The sequence below is a fragment of the Aotus nancymaae genome, unplaced genomic scaffold (genome assembly GCF_030222135.1).
Source record: "Aotus nancymaae isolate 86718 unplaced genomic scaffold, 86718_ANA_hifiasm-v0.15.2.pri h1tg000021l, whole genome shotgun sequence".
Classification (NCBI taxonomy): domain Eukaryota; kingdom Metazoa; phylum Chordata; class Mammalia; order Primates; family Aotidae; genus Aotus; species Aotus nancymaae.
In genome coordinates this window covers 375,815-398,472 of record NW_026988433.1, presented here as the reverse complement: position 1 = coordinate 398,472, position 22,658 = coordinate 375,815, and the positions used below count along the sequence as shown (strand labels likewise).

The following is a 22,658-nucleotide window of genomic DNA, read 5'->3' as shown; positions in this document are numbered from 1 at the left end:
GCCTCCTGGGTTCAGGCAATTCTCCTGCCTCAGCCTCCTGAGTAGCTGGGATTACATGCACACGCCACCATGCCCAGCTAATTTTTTGTATTTTCAGTAGAGACGGGGTTTCACCATGTTGACCAGGATGGTCTCGATCTCTTGACCTCGTGATCCACCTGCCTTGGCCTCCCAAAGTGCTGGGATTACAGGCGTGAGCCACCGCGCCCGGCCCCAAAGACAAAGGAATTTTTAAAAACAAAAATAAAATTTGAAAAAAATAAAAACAGGATGAACTGAAAACAATAAAAGAAAATAAAGAAGTACATCTGGCCAGGCACGGTGGCTCACACCTGTAATCCCAGCACTTTGGGAGGCCGAGGTAGGTGGATCGCAGGGTCAAGAGATTGAGACCATCTTGACCAACATGGTGAAACCTCATCTCTACTAAATATAGAAAAATTAGCTAGGTGCAGAGGTGCATGCCTGTAATCCCAGCTACTCAGGAGGTTGAGGCAGAAGAATCACTTGAACCTGGGAGGTGGAGGTTGCAGTGAGCTGAAATGGCGCCACTGCACTCTAGCCTGGACAACAACAGCGAGATTCTGCCTCAAAAAAAAAAGGTATTTGGTGCCATCTTGAATTGCAAAATTACCCCCAAAAGCACAAACACACAAACATGCCCTGGAAAGAACTCCTGCCTGCAGCCCAGCTGAGCACAAAGGCAGGCAGAGCGTCCTGTCCCCCTCAGCGGGCACCTAGGGTGACTCGCGTGCTCTGCTGCTACGCGCATGTCTGTGAATACTGACTTTGGGGTTCAAACAGATTTAAGCAAGTCAGCACATTCACACTCATGAAATCTGTGAGCGCCGAGGATCAAGCGCGCGTCCGTAAAACCGCCGTGGATGCCGAGGCTCTCACCTTTGACCCAGCAACGTCTACAGCCATCAACAAACAGCAAGGTTATCTGTGTGGCTAATTCCACCTGAAACCCATCAGCCAGGACCAGGCAGCCTCACCAAAGTTCTGGCTGGTTTTGCCACCCAGTGAACACTGGTCAGGTGAAGCTGGCAACCCACAGGGGTCCCAAAACGACTTCAGTGTTGAGAAGTTTCTGAGTTTCCTAGTTTTTCCTCACAAAGTGCTCAAGGACTAAAATATGAAAGCGATCACAAGAGTGCTACTGCCTCTCAGCTGGCTTTCTCTTTCCTAGAATTAGAATGCAGCCTCTGTGACGCTGGCTTGTCACCTTCCTCTGTGTCATCAGATCCGAGAGCCAGTCTCACAGCCTTACGGGCAAACTGGCTCACGCAGACTTGGCCCTCACTCAGGCAGCCCCAAGTCCTGAGAGATGAGCCCACCAAGTAGCCTCCTTGGTCCTCTGGACCCAGGTCACTGCACACCCCTCAGGCTTTGTGCTTAATCTTCTCATCCTGCTTCACCCTCTCCTTCCCACTCCTATCCATGCTTGCTCTGAGCAGGCCGACCAGGGTCTTCTCTGTGCCTGTTGGACGCTGGAGTATCAGCTCTGGGACTGGCCCAGGCAGGGACTGAGGGGGCCCCAGAAGGCATGCTGCCAAGCCACATGGAGCCCCACTGCCCCACTCATACTCACTGGGTGCAGGGAGGCAGCTGGACCAACACACTGCGTTCAGGGAGAAAAAGTTGCCATACCGACAGTAAAGGAGCTGCTCTTGGCCAGGCGCGGTGGCTCATGCCTGTAATCCCAGCACTGTGGGAGGCCAAAGCGGGCAGATCACAAGTTCAGGAGATCAAGACCAGCCTGGCCAACATGGTGATACCCTGTCTCTACTAAAAATACAAAAATTAGCTGGGCGTAGTGGCAGACGCCTGTAATTCCAGCACTCTGGGAGGACGAGGTGGGCGGATCACGAGGTCAGGAGATCAGGACCATCCTAGCCAGTATGGTGAAACCCCATCTCTACAAAAACACAAAAGTTAGCTAGGCATGGTGGTGGACGCCTGTAATGCCAGCACTTTGGGAGGCTGAGGAGAACAGATCTTGAGGTCAGGGGATCGAGACCATCCTGGTCAACAGTGTGAAACCCCATCTCTACTAAAAATGCAAAAATTAGCCAGGTATGGTGGCGGATGCCTGTAATCCCAGCTACTCAGGAGGCTGAGGCAGGAGAACCACTTGAACCAGAGAGTCGGAGGCTGCAGTGAGCCAAGATCGCAGCACAGCACTCCAGCAGGGGCAACAGAGAGAGAGACTCCATCTCAAAAGAAAAAAAAGGAACTGCTCTTGGAATCTGTAATCCTGTGGAATAAGCGGGTAGCTCGACACTGTCCTATAACCCTGGACTTCTGAGGCAGAATATGTGGAAATGATCACCACAGACAGTCCAGAGTCCAAGACTTAATTCATTCCCCTGGATACACACAAACATGTATACAATTCCCAAAGTTCAACTAAAAGTTATATTTCCTTTAGAAAAGCAGCCTCCTTATGTTTAAGTTATGAACCAATGAAACCCGGACAGCCACAGGCCGACACAGCTGTCAGCACTACCCCCCAGCAAACCGGCACCTGGACCAGGGCTGGGGAAGGAGGGGGCGTGGCCGGGGAGGGAGGAGGGCGTGGCTGGGGAAGGAGGGGGCACGGCCGGGGAAAGGAGGGCATGGCCAGGGTAGGAGGGGCGTGGCCAGGGAAGGAGGAGGGCGTGGCCGGGGCTGAGCCTCACCTGTGTTGTCCTTGCTGAGCATGCTCCTCTGCATGTCCTCCACTTTCGCCATGAGCCTCTGGTACTGCTCCTCTGCCACCTGCAAGTCGTTGTTGGATGACGCCAGGCTGGCATTTTTGGCCTCCAGCATGTTCTGCAGGTCGGTCATGGCTCGCTCCAGGTCCCAGCACGACTGTTTCAAGGTGTCCACCTCTGAGCTGAGCGAGTCCTGCCGCTGCTGGCTGCTGTGGCTGCTCTCCACCTGTGCCTGCAGCTTCGTGCTGAGGGCGGCCAGCTGGGCCTGCAGCTCAGCCTTCTCTTTAAGTGCCTGAAAAGATCCCAACAACCGACTTTCAGAAAACCAGTCACTTCTGTCCAGTGTATTCACAGGAACACACCGGCGAGTCAGTCAGGGGCCTGACAGGGGGCCCTGCACTGAAGCCCTGTGTTCCACACCTCCAGGCACTCTCCCGGCACGGCTGTCCCAGAAGGCGACCTTCCAAACAGGCCCAAGATGCACACAAGAGCCTGCACTGGTTTTGGGCCAGCTGCACCTGTGCAGGGCTGCGCTCCAGCGGGCTAGGAGGCACCCTTCTCCCGCGAGGATGCTTGAAACGTGCACATGGGTGCGCACACGGAATGCCAGACGTGTAGAGGGACACCGAATTAAAGGCACATTCAGATCTGGGAGGAAATGGGCAGAAAACGCAGGCAGGGAAAGGCAGCTGCTTCTGAAGTGTAGCTCCAGGGGCTCCAGCCAGGGCCATGGGACGCAGCGCAGTCCTGAGTGACCACGGCAGTGCTGTGTGGCCCCAGGAGCAGCAGAGAGTTGCCACTGGAAATCGCCCCACCCATGCGCCACCCGCCCCACCCACGCTAAGACCTATGCGGGTGAGGATCCAGTTCACACGTCACCAGGACAACAGACACCCAGAGCAATCGAGGAACTCCACAAACTCAAGAAGACCCCAGAGCAAGGGGCCAGCGACCACCACGTGAAACAATCCACGCAGACAGAGCACCAATCAGTGATCCCAGGAGGATAAGGAGACAGTGCAGCGGGAGCAAGACGCCGCTTGCAGAGCAGCTGCAGAAGAAGGGGGACGCGTCGGATGGGAGGTTCACGCTCTAACACTGTAGGAGTGACGACTGTACAACCACGACTAGCCTCAAAACACCCGAAATCACCTCTTCCGTAGACACACCTTTAGATGTCACAAACTGATTGGTTTGTGTCCAAAGACGATTTGGTATGAGAAAATCGTCTGAAACATGAGATGAGCATTAGCAAGGCAAGCTGCCGGTGCGGGAACATCCCGAGGCAAGCTCCTGGTTGGGAGCAGCTCCGGCCCTGCTCTGCGGCCTTGCTCACTGGAGAACGCTCCTTCAGCTGTCACCTCAGGGTGACATTCTCACGCTCCATGCCAGAAGCACACAGCTGAATCCCACGGAACAGATTTACTCAACTGTCAACAGAAGAGAAATACCTAGCGCTTCACTGTGGATGAAGTGCATTCAAGATGACAACGGGGAGCTGAAAATAAGGCACGGGAAACGATGTTTCAGGTACGTGCCAACCAACGCCAGGGTGCGGCTTCTTCTGATACAGCAAAACCAGTATCAGAAAACCAGAAATCACTATAAAGAAAAGGGTTCCCTATGCCAGAAAAAGGTGCACCCCCTCAAGAGAACTGAACTCTTACGGACTGTGAGACACCTAACATCTAGGAAATATTCTGTTGGAGACGGAGGGAGAAACTGACTCAGGTACCATCAGATGGAAAGCTGATACCTTTTTCTAAGGCTGACAGGTCAACTTACTCTGGTAGAGATGGAGAGAGGAACGGACCCAGGCACGATCAGATGGAGACTCACACCTCTGGTAGAGATGGAGGGAGAAACGGACCCAGGCACTATCAGATGGAGACTCACACCCCTGGTAGAGATGGAGGGAGAAACGGACCCAGGCACGATCAGATGGAGACTCACACCCCTGGTAGAGATGGAGGGAGAAACGGACCCAGGCACGATCAGATGGAGACTCACACCCCTGGTAGAGATGGAGGGAGAAACGGACCCAGGCACGATCAGATGGAGACTCACACCCCTGGTAGAGATGGAGAGAGGAACGGACCCAGGCACGATCAGATGGAGACTCACACCCCTGGTAGAGATGGAGAGAGGAACGGACCCAGGCACGATCAGATGGAGACTCACACCCCTGGCAGAGATGGAGGGAGGAACGGACCCAGGCACGATCAGATGGAGACTCACACCTCTGGCAGAGATGGAGGGAGAAACGGACCCAGGCACGATCAGATGGAGACTCACATCTCTGGTAGAGATGGAGGGAGAAACGGACCCAGGCACGATCAGATGGAGACTCACACCTCTGGTAGAGATGGAGGGAGGAACGGACCCAGGCACGATCAGATGGAGACTCACACCCCTGGTAGAGATGGAGGGAGGAACGGACCCAGGCACGATCAGATGGAGACTCACACCTCTGGTAGAGATGGAGGGAGGAACGGACCCAGGCACGATCAGATGGAGACTCACACCTCTGGTAGAGATGGAGGGAGGAACGGACCCAGGCACGATCAGATGGAGACTCACACCTCTGGTAGAGATGGAGGGAGGAACGGACCCAGGCACGATCAGATGGAGACTCACACCTCTGGTAGAGATGGAGGGAGGAACGGACCCAGGCACGATCAGATGGAGACTCACACCTCTGGTAGAGATGGAGAGAGGAACGGACCCAGGCACGATCAGATGGAGACTCCCACCTCTGGTAGAGATGGAGGGAGGAACGGACCCAGGCACGATCAGATGGAGACTCACACCTCTGGTAGAGATGGAGAGAGGAACGGACCCAGGCACGATCAGATGGAGACTCACACCTCTGGTAGAGATGGAGGGAGGAACGGACCCAGGCACGATCAGATGGAGACTCACACCTCTGGTAGAGATGGAGGGAGGAACGGACCCAGGCACGATCAGATGGAGACTCACACCTCTGGTAGAGATGGAGGGAGGAACGGACCCAGGCACGATCAGATGGAGACTCACACCTCTGGTAGAGATGGAGGGAGGAACGGACCCAGGCACGATCAGATGGAGACTCACACCTCTGGTAGAGATGGAGGGAGGAACGGACCCAGGCACGATCAGATGGAGACTCACACCCCTGGTAGAGATGGAGGGAGGAACGGACCCAGGCACGATCAGATGGAGACTCACACCTCTGGTAGAGATGGAGGGAGGAACGGACCCAGGCACGATCAGATGGAGACTCACACCTCTGGTAGAGATGGAGGGAGGAACGGACCCAGGCACGATCAGATGGAGACTCACACCTCTGGTAGAGATGGAAGGAGAAACGGACCCAGGCACGATCAGATGGAGACTCACACCTCTGGTAGAGATGGAGGGAGGAACGGACCCAGGCACGATCAGATGGAGACTCACACCTCTGGTAGAGATGGAGGGAGGAACGGACCCAGGCACGATCAGATGGAGACTCACACCTCTGGTAGAGATGGAAGGAGAAACGGACCCAGGCACGATCAGATGGAGACTCACACCTCTGGTAGAGATGGAGGGAGGAACGGACCCAGGCACGATCAGATGGAGACTCACACCTCTTTCTAAAGCTGACAGGTGAAGTAGATAAAGAACGTGAAGATGCAGAGCGTTCGGCTGCCGTGGATGCTGCGGCGGCCGATTCCCAGCATCTCTGAAACTTCGCCCAACAGGGAGGCCGCACATGCTTTCCGAATTGGCCGCATGCTGCGGCAATCCGAAGTCCATTACCTGACTCGCCTCCAGTGACAAGGCTTCCAGCTGTCCTTCGAGCCTCATTTTCTCTTTGAGCAGCTGCAGCAGCTCATCCTGCGTTTCTGCAGCAGAGCTCTCCAAGGACACACTGGGGACAAAGGCACGGGTCAGGCCTGTATGGCCCATCCTTATTTTCCCCTCACACTCCTCCACACTCACCAAGTCCCACACAGCCCTGCTGCTCTCTCCCAAACTTCAATTAAGAGATTTAAGTAGAGAGCTAAGGCTCGCATGAACGCACGGACGGACGCTCCCACACCTCACAGCGGGAACACTGCCGTGGAAAGGTGCGACACAGCGTAGTGACAAGTCTACATAAACATGGGAGTGGGCATTTTAATAACAAAGACGACTGCTAATTAGACTTAATTCTGTTAAAAAGCAGCCGAGTTGTGTATGAATGGAATGTTCATGTCAAGACTAAGGACAGAATTAGGAAGAAAAGCCGTGTATCGCTGCGGAGAGCTGTGTGGCCCAGGGAAGCCCTCTGCCCGCCCCGCCCCCGCCCACCGCCGCCCCGCCCCGCCCCGCCCACCGCCGCCCCGCCCCCGCCCACCGCCGCCCCGCCCCGCCCCGCCCCGCCCCGCCCACCGCCGCCCCGCCCCGCCCACCGCCGCCCCGCCCCCGCCCACCTGCTGCAGAAGCTGTCTCTGCGGCTCCGCACCTCCCCGTTGACCTCCTGGCCCTGGTCTTGGTGCTCAGCAGCTGCGGCCTGGAGGACATCCTTAATGGAGGGGAACTGGCCCAGGGTATCCGCAGCAATCTCCTGGCCGTTAACCACATAGGAGGCGTCCTGCGTGCCCGCCGTCTTCAACAGGACGCCGTAGGTCCCTCGGGCGGAGACGCTGCTGTATGAAGAACTGTCGCTGTCATTTCCATCTGCCTCAGACACGCTGTCTCCAGTGAGGGACGCGTTCTCCAGACGGTCGTCAGTGTCAGGAGACAAGCTGATCTCAGACACAACAGACGCTGCGCCGCTTCTGTTCTGCCTCAGGGAACCCTTGGCGGAATCGGGAGCCGGCACATTTCCCCCAGAATTCCCAGCATTTGAATCTTCAGTTCTGTAATCAGCCAGAGACCGGATTTTGCTTGATTTGGAATTTTTCTTCTCCTTAGGATGTGCCGGAAGCCCCAGGCTGCCCACCTTAGGCCCCCGAGGGACACTCGTGCGCAGGAAGGAATATTCTTTAGTCAGAGCCACGGTACTGGCCCTCGGTAAGTTTTCTGGGTTTAACATGAGCTCAGGATCAAGCGTGCTAGAAAGTCTCGCTTTGGCTGCAGGTTGACTGGACTGAGAAGAAAACAAAGTACAAAACTTACCTTTAAAATTCACAAGCAGCATCTGAAAACTGCCATTCAGAAAGGCTGCACCAATTACTACTCCCTCCGCTGACAACCAGAGAGTGCGGCGTCCCCAGGTCCTCGCCACACAGGGTGCGGCCAGGCCTCCGGTCTCACTGACGCAAGGCCCCACTCTAGTGACCACATGACCAGCCCTGGCCTAAAGCACTCTCTCCAGTGAATGTGACCTCAATGTGTACAAGACACACATCATGGCAAGTACCTCCTCATCAGACTTCCTCAACAAAACTTTCCTGGCTACTCTCCAGTTTCTTTCTTTTGAAACAGAAATTTTCTTCAAGGCCACGCACAGTGGCTCACACGTGTAATCCCAGCACTTTGGGAGGCCGAGGCAGGCAGATCATTTGAGATCAGGAGTTCAAGACCAGGCTGGTGAAACCCTTCCTCTACTAAAAACACAATAAAATGAGCTGGGCATGGTGGCAGGCGCCTGTAATCCCAGCTACCCGGGAGGCTGAGGCAGGAGAATCACTTGAACCCAGGAGGTGGAGGTTGCAGTGAGCCGAGATTACGCCACTGCACTCCAGCCTGGGTGACAGAGTGAGATCCTATCTCCAAAAATAAAAATAAAAAGAAGAAATTTTCTTCAAGAAGAAAGAACATTCTGTTAAACCATAACCACCTTAAATCCATAATTTCCTCCGACTGCCCACATCCACTTCAAGCCCTTCACAGAGCAGCTACGCCACACCCCTCTAGAGCCTGAACCCCTCTGCTGCCATTTTGACTTCTCAGTTTATCCTTTTTGTTATAAACGCTGTAGTTCCCATTAATCTTATAACCGTTAGAAAAACTCTTGATTTTTCATGCTTGCATTTTTATTTTTCTTTCTTAATTTTGAGATGGAGTCTCGCTCTGTCGCCCAGGCTGGAGTGCAGTGGTGCGATCTCGGCTCACCGCAACCTTTGATTCTCCTGTATCAGCCTCCTGAGTAGCTAGAACTACAGGTGTGTGCCACCATGTCCAGCTAATTTTTTGTATTTGTAGTAGAGATGGGGTCTCACCATATTGGCCAGGCACATTGGCCAGGCTGGTCTCGAACTCCTGACCTCAAGCAATAGGCCAGCCCCAGACTTCCAAAGTGCTGGGATTACAGGTTTGAGTCACTGCACCCAGCCAGATTAAAGTATTTAAAAACATAACCCTAACAGAAAAAAACAAAACAAAATGAAAACAAAAACAAAAAAGAGAAAAAAAAACATAACCCTTTAAATCATAACACACTGGTGATTTTACTGATCTTCTTCTACTGAAGAGATCCTTCTGGAATCTGACACAGGCTGGGTGCAGTGGCTCACGCCTGTATAGTCCCAGTTACTCAGGAGGCTGAGGCAGGAGAATCACTTGAACCCAGGAGGTGGAGGCTGCAGTGAGCTGAGATCACTCCGGCCTGGGCGACAGAGTGAGACTCCATCTTTTAAATTTGCCGAGTATGTTGGTGATGCTCGCTTTTAATCCCAGCTACTCAGGAGGCTGAAGCAGGAGAATCGCTTAAACCTGGGAGGCAGAGGTTGCAGTGAACCAAGATCACACCATCACACTCCTGCTTGGGTGACAGAGCGAGATTCTGTCTCAAAATACACACACACACACACACACACACACACACACACACACACAGCTCATTGACAGTGGACCTGGTCACCCACGAGCTCTGATGGAGAGGTACAAGAGATGAATGCTGCTTTCCTGCCCGCGGACACATCCCCTCTGCAGCCCATGGAGCAAGGAGTAATTTTGACTTTCGAGTTTTTATTACTTAAGAAATATCTTTTGTAAGGCTACAACTGCCACAGTCATAGTGATTCCTCTCATGGATCTAGGCAAAGTAAAATGAAAACCTTCTGGAACGATTCACCGTCCTAGATGCCATTAAGAACATTCGTGAGTCATGGGAGGAGGGGAGCGTGGAAGAAGCTGATCTACCCTCACGGACAACTGCCAGGGATTCCAAACATCTGTGCAGAACCTGACTGCAGATGTGGCGGGAACAGCAGGAGAACTAGAATTAGTAGTGGGGCCTGAAGATGGGATACGAAACTTGAATGGGTAAAATGGTATCACGGAGCACCGCGTGTTACAGAGAAACCTTTCGTACAAGCGCGAATCGCCAAGGCAAACTTCAGCGCTGCTTGAAGAAACTACCACAGCCACCCCAACCTTCAGCAACCACCGCCCTCATGAGCAAGCAGCCTTCAAACCTGACGCAAGCTCCTCCAACAGCAAAGAGACTACGACCTGCCGAAGGCTCAGGTGACCGTTGGCACTTTTTGGCAATGAAGGATTTTTAAGTTAAGCTGGGTACGTGAGTTTTACTTAAGACACAGTGCTACTGCGCTACTGCACACTTAGGAGACCACAGTAGAGCACACGTGTAACTTCTTCATGCCCTAGGAAAGCAAAGAAACCGTAGCGCTTGCTTTACTGCAGTATCTGCACTGTTGTGGTGGCCTGGGACTGAACTCGGTACCTCTGAGGTGACCTGTGTTTGCTTTCTTTGCTTTTCAATTGGCAGATTTAGAAATAAAATGTGCTTGTTCCAAAAGCTGCAGGAGCAGGCAGGGGGCACGAGCCAGGCTCCTGCTGGACTCCCCCACAGGTGGGACCCCCCACGACGGGAGCAGAGTCAGCCGCTGCAGAGGCCCCTGAGCCCATCCCAGCTCAGAGCACCCAATGGCAGGCAGGTCCCAGGGTCACGTGGGACCAGCAGCTCTCTCTGGCACAGGAAGCTTTCAAGGAGCGTGTTCGGGAGAGGGAGACTCACTCTCTCTTGCTGACGCTTCACCCTGTACTGCTTGAGCTGCTCTTCCAGACGCTTCCGAGCCTGAAGTCGGACCTGCTCCTCCTTCTCCAGGGGCAGGGAAGACTCTGTAGAGCCTGCAGTGGGAAAACGGCCATTTGGAAACTTATAACATACCAGGACACAGAACAATCAGGCACAAGAACGTGGTCATTCTGCACTTAATTACCCGTATGGTTTACAACTAAATGATGCACAGCCATCTTGTTTGGAAGGACAATTTCCAGATCAAGAGAGAGCTGTGAACCCTGGACTCAATGCAGGGGCAGAATACACCTCACAGGAGACACAGCAGCCAGGTGCTGGGCCTGTGTCTCCATGGCGGGCACACCACTGCCTGAGGCATGCCGCTGCTAAAACAGGAAACCGTGGCAAGTGCCATTTTGTTTTCTTGAGACTGAGTTTTGCTTTTGTCACCCAGGCTGGAGTGCAACAGTGCAATCTTCACTCACCATAACCTCCACCTCCGGGTTCAAGCAATTCTCCTGCCTCAGCCTCCCGAGTAGATGGGACTACAGGCATACGCCAACATGCCCAGCTAATTTTGCATTTTTAGCAGAGACAGGGTTTCTCCATGTTGGTCAGGCTGGTCTCGAACTCCCAACCTTAGGTGATCTACCCACCTCAGCCTCCCAAAGTGCTGGAATTACAGGCGTGAGCCACTGCACCCAGCAGCAAGTGCCTTTTAACAACACAGAGAACTGGGTTCAAAGCCGGAGCCACGCTGAGCACTCTGAGGCAGGCTCAGCTCTCACTAGGCTGCAACTCCGTGCCGGTTTCACAGCAGGTTCTCATGACCTTGCTGTGAGGAGCGTGTGAAACGCCGGCACCGTGGAGTTACAGGCAGTGCTGAGCAGCAGGAGCTCAGCCGTCACAGGGTCAGAGGCCCCAGGTGCGTTTTCTTTACGCAGCTCTATCTGGGGGTCCACTTTGATCACGGCTCGTCTCAGTTCCTTCAATAACAAGTCGTGTTATGACAAGGCTTCGCATAATCACGAGACCTGTATAAGCCAGAGGTACTCAAATGGCTGAAGCCCAGCAGAGTAAAGACTGCACAGGCATCTGCCCTCCAGGGCTGGGAACTGGTCACCTCCGTTTCCAGACAGACCAGACTCCAGTCCGAGGTCATGCTCCAGGACAGGAGGGGAAAGTACAACTTTTTCGTCAAAACCAGAATTTAAAATATCTAAAAGCCAGACCTTTCATTTCAGATGATGAGAGGGTTGGACGGTGCGTGCCAATTCAGCCCTGGCATCACCCAAATGAAAGGTCTGGGTTACAGTTACAGACCCAGGGCAGCACCCCCCGGGGCCGAGTGTGTGGCCCTGTCCTTCCTAACCCATCAGCAGACGCGGCCAGATGGCTGGGTGCCGACCGGAGCAGGGAGGTGTGATCACACAGCGACACTCCACACGTGGCGCCCTCCCTACCCATGGCTGCTGCGGAGATGCGCAGCTACCGTCCTCAATCACCCCTAAAACCTGAGCAGTCACCAAGAACTCACTGGCAATGTACCACTGTCATTATTAGTTTGTACATTTTATCACTGAAAAGATCTCTAGTCCTTTTCACAAGGCAAAGTGGTCCAGATGGCTAAACCCCACCTGGCAAATTCAGGCCTATGGCCATCAGGCAGATACGTAAGTTGTCAAAATGAGCAGTGTTTCAAGTAAACACCAACGCAGGAGACAGGCTCAGGGCCAGGTGCCAGCAGGAACAGGTGAGGGGGCGTCCCACAAAGGTGTGCACGCAGACCCAGCACTGCTGCCACACAGGCGCCCGGACCAGAGCTCACACATCTGTAACTTCGGGAACCCAAAAGTAACAGATAAACTAAGCTGAAAAGAATCAGGATTCGAGGCTTTTTTACACGCTACTTCTCAACTGAAATGCTGGCAGCGCGTTTTCAGAATTGGTTTTTTTTTTTTTTTTTTTGAGAATGAGTTTCGCTCTTGTTACCCAGGCTGGAGTGCAATGGCGCGATCTCGGCTCACCGCAACCTCCGCCTCCTGGGTTCATGCAATTCTCCTGCCTCAGTCTCCCGAGTAGCTGGGATTACAGGCACGCGCCACCATGCCCAGCTAATTTTTTTTGTATTTTTAGTAGAGACGGGGTTTCACCATGTTGACCAGGATGGTCTCAATCTCTTGACCTCGTGATCCACCCGCCTCGACCTCCCAAAGTGCTGGGATTACAGGCGTGAGCCACTGCACCCGGCCAGAATTGTTTTAAATAAACACATGTGAAATGCAATTTGATTTCAGTAATTTTTTTAGGGGTTTTTTTTGTTTTTATTTAGCTTTAAGAAATTTTTAAAAACACACAGCAGGCCAGGCGAGGTGGCTCATGCTTATAATCCCAGCACTTTGGGAGGCCAAGGTAGGAGGATCACTTGAGCCCAGGAATTCTAGACCAGCCTGGGCAACATGGTGAGACTCCGTTTCTACAAAACAAATTAAAATTAGCCAGGTGTGGTAGCAGGCACCTGTGGTCCCAGCTACCCAACGGCAGAGGCAGGAAGATCCCTTGAGCCTGGGAGGCAGAGGCTGCAGTGAGCTCTGATTGTGCCACTGGACTCCAGCCTGGGCGACAGCAACATCCTGACTCTAAGAAAAAACAAAAACAGATGATGCCCACAGTCTTCTAACCAAGCACCTGGGTGACACGGGACGTGCAGGCTGGCCTTTAACATCAGCGTGTCAGCACCGCTGCCAGTCAGACCGTAGCGCAGCCCCGGCTCCAGGCTGGCCCTTAACACGAGAGCATCAGCACCGCTGCCAGTCAGACCGTAGCGCAGCCCCGGCTCCAGGCTGGCCCTTAACACGAGAGCATCAGCACCGCTGCCAGTCAGACCGTAGCACAGCCTCGGCTCCAGGCTGGCCCTTAACACGAGAGCATCAGCACCGCTGCCAGTCAGACCGTAGCGCAGCCCCGGCTCCAGGCTGGCCTTTAACACGAGAGCATCAGCACCGCTGCCAGTCAGACCGTAGCGCAGCCCCGGCTCCAGGCTGGCCCTTAACACGAGAGCATCAGCACCGCTGCCAGTCAGACCGTAGCGCAGCCCCGGCTCCAGGCTGGCCTTTAACACGAGAGCATCAGCACCGCTGCCAGTCAGACCGTAGCACAGCCTCGGCTCCAGGCTGGCCCTTAACACGAGAGCATCAGCACCGCTGCCAGTCAGACCGTAGCGCAGCCCCGGCTCCAGGCTGGCCTTTAACACGAGAGCATCAGCACCGCTGCCAGTCAGACCGTAGCGCAGCCCCGGCTCCAGGCTGGCCTTTAACACTACAGCATCAGCACCGCTGCCAGTCAGACCGTAGCGCAGCCCCGGCTCCAGGCTGGCCTTTAACACGAGAGCATCAGCACCGCTGCCAGTCAGACCGTAGCACAGCCTCGGCTCCAGCTGCATTTTCACTCTCTCGAGTGAAGCTCTCCTTGCTAAACACACCGCCGTGTCTGGGACGAGGAGGGCACACGGCAGGCACAGGGACACAGCCGCTCAAACAGCAAGTGTGCGGGCACCTGCTCCTGAGGTGCGGAGCGACACGGATGTGGAGGGTGGGAAAAGCGGTGGGGAGGGGTGGGAAAAGCGGTGGGGAGGGATGCTTACACAGTTGCGTTTCTTGCATAGGAAGACTGAGTCTGAGAGACTGCAAAGCTTCTTTTCTAACACTGCCCTCAGCACTAGTTCCCTGAGACTTCCTTAGGTTGTCATGGAAACCAGCCACACCTGGAGAGGCATCAGGGCCCACTGGGCTTGTGATGGGACCGAGAGACAATGGAGGGTCTGGGAACTGTGGCGTTGGCCCGTTCTGACAGAGGCCTCCCTGGCCAGCTCCATCCGGGCTTTCTTCTTCCGTGGAAGCTCTGTTCACCTCGGCACCTAGAAAGACAGAGCATGCTGGACCATCACGGCTTTAACAACAACACGATGACGTCGTTTTTCAGACACACAGCTGGAGTAGGAGAAGAGGATCCTGACTCACGAGCACCACTTTCTCATTCCACAAAGGCATCACTCTGAGAAGCACAGGCCATGGGCCCCTTCCCACAGGCAGGGTGGCCAGGAAAAGGCCCACAGCCCCTCTGGTGTCAACGTCCTCCCCTATAAGGCGAACTCACCCTCCATGCCTTCACACTCTGGCTGTAGAATTTACCTAATAACGATAGTAACGTTTCCTTTTTTTTTTTTTTGAGACGCCCGCCTTGGCCTCCCAAAAGTGCTGGGATTACAGGCGTGAGCCACAGTGCCCAGCCTCCTTTTCTTTTTGAGATGGAGTCTCGCTCTGTTGCCCAGGCTGGAGTGCAGCTGCACAATCTCAGCTCACTGCAACCTCCACCCACCAATTCAAGCAACTCTCCTACCTCAGCCTCCCGAGTAGCTGGGATTACAGGCACCCACCACCATGCCTCGGCGGGGAGGCAAGCGGAGGTCACGCCCTGCACTCCAGCTTGTGTGAAAGAGCAAGATGAGACCCAGTCTCAAAAAAAGGAGTTAATTGGGTTAATACTATTTTCCAATGAATTTATAGGTCCAGGAAAGTTTCTAAACCTTGCAGTTTATATAACAAAATAGTTTTTTGAGCATCACACTGCACTTAAAAAAAAATCTAGAAGTAAAAACGTTCAACAAACAGTGAGACTATACAGTTCCAAACACAAGCCTAATGATGGATAAATCATGACGACGACAACGGCCAGCACCCCGGACGTGCACTAAGCACTTGCGCTTGATGGGCACCATTTCTTTAAACCCTCACAACCACCCTATGATGCAGGGCAACGTAATCTGTTTTATTAAAAAAAGAGGGCCAGGTACAGTGGCTCACGCCTATAATCCAGCACTTTGGGAGGCTAAGGTGGGCGGATCACTTGAGGCCCGGAGTTCAAGACCAGCCTGGCCAATGGTGAAACCCCATCTCTACTAAAAACACAAAAATTAGCTGGGTGTGGTGGCACACGCCTGTGGTCCCAGCTACTAGGGAGGCTGAGGCAGGAGAGTCACTTGAACCCGGGAGGCAGAGGTTGCAGTGAGCTGAGATCGTGCCACTACACTCCAGCCTGGGCGAAAGAGCAAGACACCGTCTCAAAAAGTAAAAAAAAAAAGGTAGAACTGCAGGCAGGAACGTGACAAAGACCCACAGATGCCTTCAGGAAAACATGCTCCTGCCCCACAGGTGTTTAACGGAGTCTGTCTGGTAGGAATGGCGCCTGATCCAAAGGCAGCATCATCCAGTGACTAAAACACACTCTGAATCAAGGGAAAAGCTAACGAGTGTCTCCTCCTGTGACCGGCACACAGAGGAACCTGACGACTTACGCTGGGCTTTGTCCCGCTGGTCAGGTGGCACCAGTGGGCCCGGGGACTTCTGGTGAGCCTCGGGGAGAGCCGAGGGGCCACTGTGGGATCTGTCCCGCTGGAGGCCATCTTGCTCGGCTGACGCGCCGTCCATGGTCAGGATGACACCGGCTGAGCGGACGCTGCAGGGCTACGAGTGAACCTGAGGCAAGCTTGGTTTCTGCCATCAGCACCAGCCAAGAGCTCCCGGGAGGGGTCCCACTGTGCCTCCCATTTTCAGAAGACCTAATGACTCACAAATGACTTGAGGTCAAACCAGCTAACATCATGATACCTGACAGGAGAGAAAGAGAAAAAATGTGTTATAAAACTTTACTCATCAGATTTCAAGTATCAATTACAAAATTAACATTTGGTTCCCAATTTGCATAAGTACAAGAAACAAATACAGACATTTTCATTCAGCAAAATAATCCGTGAGCACCCACAGCATCCTAGGTTTTGGGGACAAAATGCTGACCCTGCCTCACTGGGCCCTTTCTTGAAGCTGGTTAGTGTCTGTGTTGGTGCCAACTAAAGACCATTCTGCCAGGACAGTGCAGCTCTGCATCTGTGCTGTGGCTGTCACACAGGGCAACCAAGGAACTGGGTTTTACATTTTATTTAAACTTAATTAATCTGGGCCAGGCACAGTGCCTCACCCCTGTAATTCCAGCACTTTGGGAGGCCGAGGCATGCAGACCACCTGAGGTCAGGAGATCAAGACCAGCCTGGCCAACATGGCGAAACCCAGTCTCTACTAAAAATACAAAAAACTGGGCGGCCGGTGTGGTGGTTCACGCCTGTAATCCAAGCACTTTGGAGGCCAAAGCGGGCGGATCACCTGAGGTTGGGAGTTCAAGACCAGCCTGACCAACATGGTGAACCTGTCTTTAAAAAAAGAAACAAACAAAAAAAAAACAAGTGGGCATGGTGGCAGACACCTGTAGTCCCAGCTAGTTGGGAGGCTGAGGCAGGACAGTCGCTTGAACATTGGAGGTAGAGGTTGCGGTGTGCCAAGATCATGCCACTGCACTCCAGCCTGGGTAACAGAGGGAGACTCCATCTCAACAAAATTTTTTTAATTCGAAAATTAAGGCCAGGTGCGGTCGCTCACGCCTGTAATCCCAGCACTTTGGGAGGCTGAGGCAGGCGGATCACGAAGTCAGGAGATTAAAACCAGCTTGGCCAACATGGTGAAACCCCATCTGTAGAAAAATACAAAAAATTAGCTGGGTGTAGTAGCACATGCCTGTAGTCCCAGCTACTCGGGAGGCTGAGGCAGGAGAATGGCTTGAACCCGGGAGGCGGAGGTTTCAGTGAGCTGAGATTGCGCCAGTGCACTCCAGCCTGGGCAACAGAGCGAGACTCTGTCTCAAAATAAAATAAGATGAATAAAAAATTTAAATAAACGTAATTAATTTGCATTTGAACAGCTACATGTGGCTAGTGGCTTCTACATCAGCCTGGCAGGCCTAGGTGTGCCCAGGGCAAGCTCCCCTCCTTCGCCTTGTGGAGTGACTGTGCCACGGCCATGGCTCCTGCAGGCAGCCCCACCCTTCAGGTTGGACAGCTCCGATCTGGAGAAACAATTTAAAAAGCAGATGATGCCTCGGGACGCGGTAACTGTACACAGGAGGTACAAGGACACCCGGGACGGCGGCGGCCTTGGAGTGGGGGCGCGGCAAGGGCGTCTCACAGCAGGGCCCCTGTTCGTGCTCCCCTAGCTGGGTTAGCGCTCTCTCAGCCTGCCCTGCTGGGCTACATTCAGGGGAGGAAAACTCTGCCCAACATTTGGCAACTGATTATCCACCTTGAAATGTACTGGTGATATTATTCACTCGCTTCTTTATCAACAGATACGATCCCAGCATGAGCTTCTGTTCATTCTGCAGGAATCCTGGCATTTATTCTTTAGAACCAGCTTCATGTTAACCTACACTATGTTCCGTGTTTAACATTTTTCATGACAAACATTATACAACCCTCACTTCTAGCTTACAGATTCCTCACAGAAGGTACATGCCTGTAATCCCAGCAGTCTGGGAGGCCAAGGCAGGCAGATCACCTGAGGTCAGGAGTTCCAGACCAGCCTGGCCAACATGGTGAAACCCCATCTCTGCTAAAAATACAAAAAACTAGCTCGGTGTGGTGGCAGGCATCTGTAGCTACTCAGGAGGCTGAGGCAGGAGAATCACTTGAACCCAGGAGGCGGAGGTTGCAGTGAGCTGAGATTGCACCATTACAGTCCAGCCTGCGGAATAAGAGTGGAAACTCCACCTCAAAAAAAAAAAAGGAAGGGGTCGGGCACGGTGGTTTAGTTCGAGACCAGCCTGACCAACATATTGAAACCCCGTTTCAACTAAAAAGAAAAAAATTAGCCAGGCATGGTGGCCCATGCCTGTAATTCCAACTTGGGAGGTTGAGGCAGGAGAATTGCTTGAACCCAGGCGGCAGAGGTTGCGGTGAGCCGAGATCGCACCACTGCACTCCAGCCTGGGCAACAAGAGTGAAAGTCCGTCTCAAAAAAAAAAAAAAAAAAGCTACTCCTGTGTGCAATGAATTCTAAATCTCACTTTTGTCTCTTCAGCCATTAGTAACATCTTTCATACCTGGATTTTCCGGGTGGGTGGGTGATAAGTGGGCCTTAGAGCCTGGGCAGGGATGTGAGCTATACACCTGTCCTTACACACAGCACAGAACTCTCTGAAAACCACTTCCCAGGAAAACCACTTCGATGCCCACCGAGCCTGCCCCTCAGCTACAATCCCAGAAACACCCCGGGAGAGCTGCGGGTCAGTCAGCCGCGCCCACTCGGGAATGACGGAGAAGACATCCACAAAGCAAGGGGAGGAGAATCAGCGAAATGACGGCCGCGGCGGCCCCTCAGCACAGCCTTGACATTACACGCACGGAGGGCCAAACACAGTGGAACATGGACTCTACTGCACCACCGAATACTGGTACGCTGTAAATCTGGTCCTCCTGAGAATTTCCTAGCAAAGGAAAGCTTGCACTTTGCTTCGTTAGGTCTTCGCTTCTGCCTTGTGGGGGTGGGGTGATGATATGGAAACCACCGTGTGCCCACGTGCGCACAGTCTCTCCTAGCCGCTCAGGTAACAAGTGCCTCTTCCACCTCCCCCCGTCATCCCTACACCTCATGTGGCCTCCACCACAGCACATCACGTCTGCCACTGTGTGTGTGCCCATGACATGGCGAGATCCTTGAAGGCAGAGACTTGTTCCACATCTGCCTCCTACCAGCTTGAACACTTCCAACTCCTGGAGTGCCAATGTGGGTTTAATATGCCCAATTAAATCTTCACTTCTGCTGAGTACATTCCTCGGCTACAAAGCTAATGATTCCAAAACAAAGTGATAAAGCATTTGACTCCTTGAGCATCAACACTGTCTTTTAAAGTACAGAAAATTCTTAACTCTTCCAGCTGAAAACATCTGAGAGCTTCAGCTCCAATGAGGGAGTCCAGGGAGTTAGAAATGGGAAGAGCAGCATCACAGCCACAGTCCAGACAGGCACCACCACCTGAACAGAAGGAAGGATGGGACGACCGGCAGGCCCAGACTCAGCCATGACAGACAGAACGTGCAGAGGACTGCTGCGGAGCCCAGAGGGACAATGCCTCAGCCTCGCACTGACCAAGAAAGAGAAGCATCGGCCAAGACCGTTCAGGCTCCACCAAGAAGGCACGCCAACACGGCGACGGCCAACCACACCATGCTCTCTGAGCCCAATGTAATCACAGATTCTGCTCACTTAATTTCCCTTCTGATGGCCAAGCAGTCCTACCCTTCCAGAATGGAGACCCTGTAACTGTGCCTGTAAGCCTCCTGTTTATATGCGGCTCCTCCTGAAGCCGCACCAGAGACAGAATTCACTGCCTGCCTGAAGTGGAGTTTGGTGACGGCGCTACTTCTCCCCGCAGGGCCATGAGCTGGCAATCTCGGTCTATCCTCAGTCTTGGTTGATTTTTAGTTAAAATTTAGAATGACTCAGTCGTTCAGGACGTCATTACCACAGACTACTGACAAAAGCTGATCTCCAGGCAGCAAGGAGGAGGACCAGAGAGTGGCCGGTGCATCACAGAAAGCTGTCATTAGGAACGTGACTCCATTTTGTGATTTGACTTTTTAAATCAAGAGATCAGTCTAATCAGAGTCTCACTTATGATCACTTGCACATCTATGTCTCTAGAGAGAAGAGACAGGATAAAGCTATCATTCGGAGCTTCGAAAGGTACACACAACCCTAGGTTCGCATCTGGCTAACATCAAGGGACTTCATACTGAGAAACCACCACTCCAGGCACCACAGGACTTTGTTTCCCCCACACCTGAATTCTGTCTGTGAACATTCACGGCTCCATCTACTACGAGTCTCCGTTGTTCCTATCGGCAACTAGAAAAACAGAGCATAGCCAAAGATAAAGCAGAATTTCCTCTGGAAGGTAATACCTGGTTGAGGCCACACTAGTATCCAAAAGTAAAAAACCAAAAGAAAGCCTCGTGTCACTGCAGAGATGGAAGGGCAGGCTTGGAAGTCGGGACTCCGGCCTCAGCTCCTGACTCTCCAGCACTGAGCTGTGAGATCTCGGGCTAAAGATTTCTTAACCACTTTTAGCCTGTCTCCTTGTCAGTAAAACAATGAGAAAATCAAGACAAAATTCTGTCAGGATTAAATACAGCAAGGCACAGGGTCTGTCCTGTGTCCTTAGTAAAACGGCAGCAATTATCATTATTATTTTCCTTTGCGGTTGCTTGTCAAAATCGCTAGGTAAAAGCCAACTGAAGGCGCTCTCACTTGAAACACTACACTACTACTTCTGACGGCAACCGGCAAAAAAAAAAAGCTCCTCTTGAATCTGAGTCATGTCAGATGATTTATTTCCTTCTGCCATTTCAGGTGTGCCGTCCGGGAAGCTATCAGAGGGTTGTAAAGGGCTATATTCATGTCGTTTAAAAGACAATTCAAAATAATCCATGACGACGGGTGTGGCTGCTCACGCCTGTAACCCCAGCACTTAGGGAGGCTGGGGCAGGAGGTCTGCTTGAGGCCAGGAGTTCCACACCAGCGTGGGCAACACAGCAACGCCCAGCAACGCCCAGTCTCTTAAAAAACAAGAAAAAAATCCATGAGTCACCTGTAAATGGCTTACACTGTCCCAGTGACAATAAACTCCAACCTCTCAGCAATCCAGCACCTGCCTACACCGACAGCCTTCCCTCCTCGCTTCCCTCCTCTTCCATCACACTCCGGCCACAGTCTCTGCCTGAAAACGCCGAACTTCCACCTCCCTCAGGGGCTTCAAACGCTCTGTTCTCACAGTTCTGCCTGGCTCGCTTCCCGTCACAGAAGCCTCAGCACAGAAGCCGCCCGCCCCACAGGCCTCCCCACCCGCCCACCGCGCAGCACCGTCTCGGCGGCGACCCGAGTGCCCCGCGCTGGGTGAGCTCAGCGAGGGCAGAGGGCAGGGACCCGCCACACGACTGACATTCCCCGGGCTCACACCCGGGACGACGCCCGGCCCCATTCGCTCCAGGCACCTGGAATCGAGACAAGTCAAAGGCAAACACGGAAGGACACGGACTCCTGAAACCCCGGCTTCCCACGACCACGCGACACCACGTCGCGCCTGTCAGCTGCAAAGGGCCAAACTAAAGACACAAGCACCGCCCGAGGGCGGCAGTGGACGCTCGTCGAGGGCCCACGGGCACGCGTGTCTGTAGAGCCAGCTCCGCCGCAGCCGAGGGCGGGCGCCCGAGCCCGAGGCCACCGCAGCGAGGTGACTGGATAGGGGCCGCCCCATCGCTGCAGGGACGCGCCGGGCCCCGCCGCCGCCCCCGCCCGGCCTCCGCAGCCGCCCCTCGGGCCGCCCCGGCCCATGCACGGCGGGGGCCCGAGCCCCGAGGCGCGCAGCCCCCGCGACCCTCACCCTGCTGCTGCGGCAGCGCGGGAGGCCGCCCGGCCCGGATACTCCGGCGGAGACGTGGCCGTGCGGGGGGCGGGGCGAGCGGCGTAGCGGCCTCGGGTTCCCCGGAAAAAGCCTGCACGCGCGGCTTTCGTTCCGGAACCGACACTGTTCGCCTCTTCTGCCAGCGGTCACCCTATGGCCGGGAACACTCTGGCCGCAGGGTCCGGATCGAGCTCACCTCAGCCTGGCCTGAGGCAGGTTTCAGAAAGTGACTTTAAGAGTTCGCGTCCTTTCCCTGGAAACGCAACTTCCGGATTGCAGGACCAAACCCTTCAGGAAGCTGAACTGAGCTTCCGGCGGAATTGGCGTGGCCGGGGCTCGGCGTGGGCGCGGCCGGGCTCGGTGTGGGCGTGGCCTCTCCGCCCGCTCTCGTCTGGGGCGGCTCGCGGAAGGCGGCGGGTCCCCGCCCCAACGTCGCGCCTCCACCTGTCCGACTCCCTTCGCGCTTCAGGTGCCAGTTCAAAGGCGACGCTGCTTTGGCGCCTGTTTGTTTCCCCTTTAAAAAGCAAAGCTGGACGGCGTGGGGCGCGAGGAGCGGGGCCGGGCGGGGCCGCGCGGGGCCGGCCGCTGGGGAACGGCTTTCCACCGTCCCTCCTCCGCCAGGCCGCTCCTCCAGCTGTCAGGAAGGTGGCGGCCCGGAGGGCGCCTCAGGTCCTCTGTGATGT

The 22,658-nt window shown here is 54.0% G+C and overlaps 1 protein-coding gene across 2 annotated transcripts in view; it reads right to left on the bottom strand.

The window, feature by feature from the left end:
• Positions 1 to 22,256, bottom strand: part of GOLGA3 (golgin A3) — a 72,163-nt gene extending 49,907 nt beyond the window's left edge. Inside the window, exons 1-7 of one of the 2 annotated variants that reach the window (XM_064379519.1) lie at positions 22,172 to 22,256; positions 15,986 to 16,298; positions 14,276 to 14,548; positions 10,630 to 10,742; positions 7,136 to 7,794; positions 6,480 to 6,591; positions 2,685 to 2,991 (exon numbers count right to left, since the gene is read on the bottom strand). In XM_064379519.1, coding sequence (XP_064235589.1) covers positions 2,685 to 2,991; positions 6,480 to 6,591; positions 7,136 to 7,794; positions 10,630 to 10,742; positions 14,276 to 14,548; positions 15,986 to 16,118 — 1,597 coding nt within the window. In that variant the 5' untranslated portion in view covers positions 16,119 to 16,298; positions 22,172 to 22,256. The remainder of the gene's footprint in view (positions 1 to 2,684; positions 2,992 to 6,479; positions 6,592 to 7,135; positions 7,795 to 10,629; positions 10,743 to 14,275; positions 14,549 to 15,985; positions 16,299 to 22,171) is intronic. The other variant, XM_064379520.1, reaches the window with a different exon arrangement.
• Between the last annotated feature and the right edge of the window lie 402 nt (positions 22,257 to 22,658).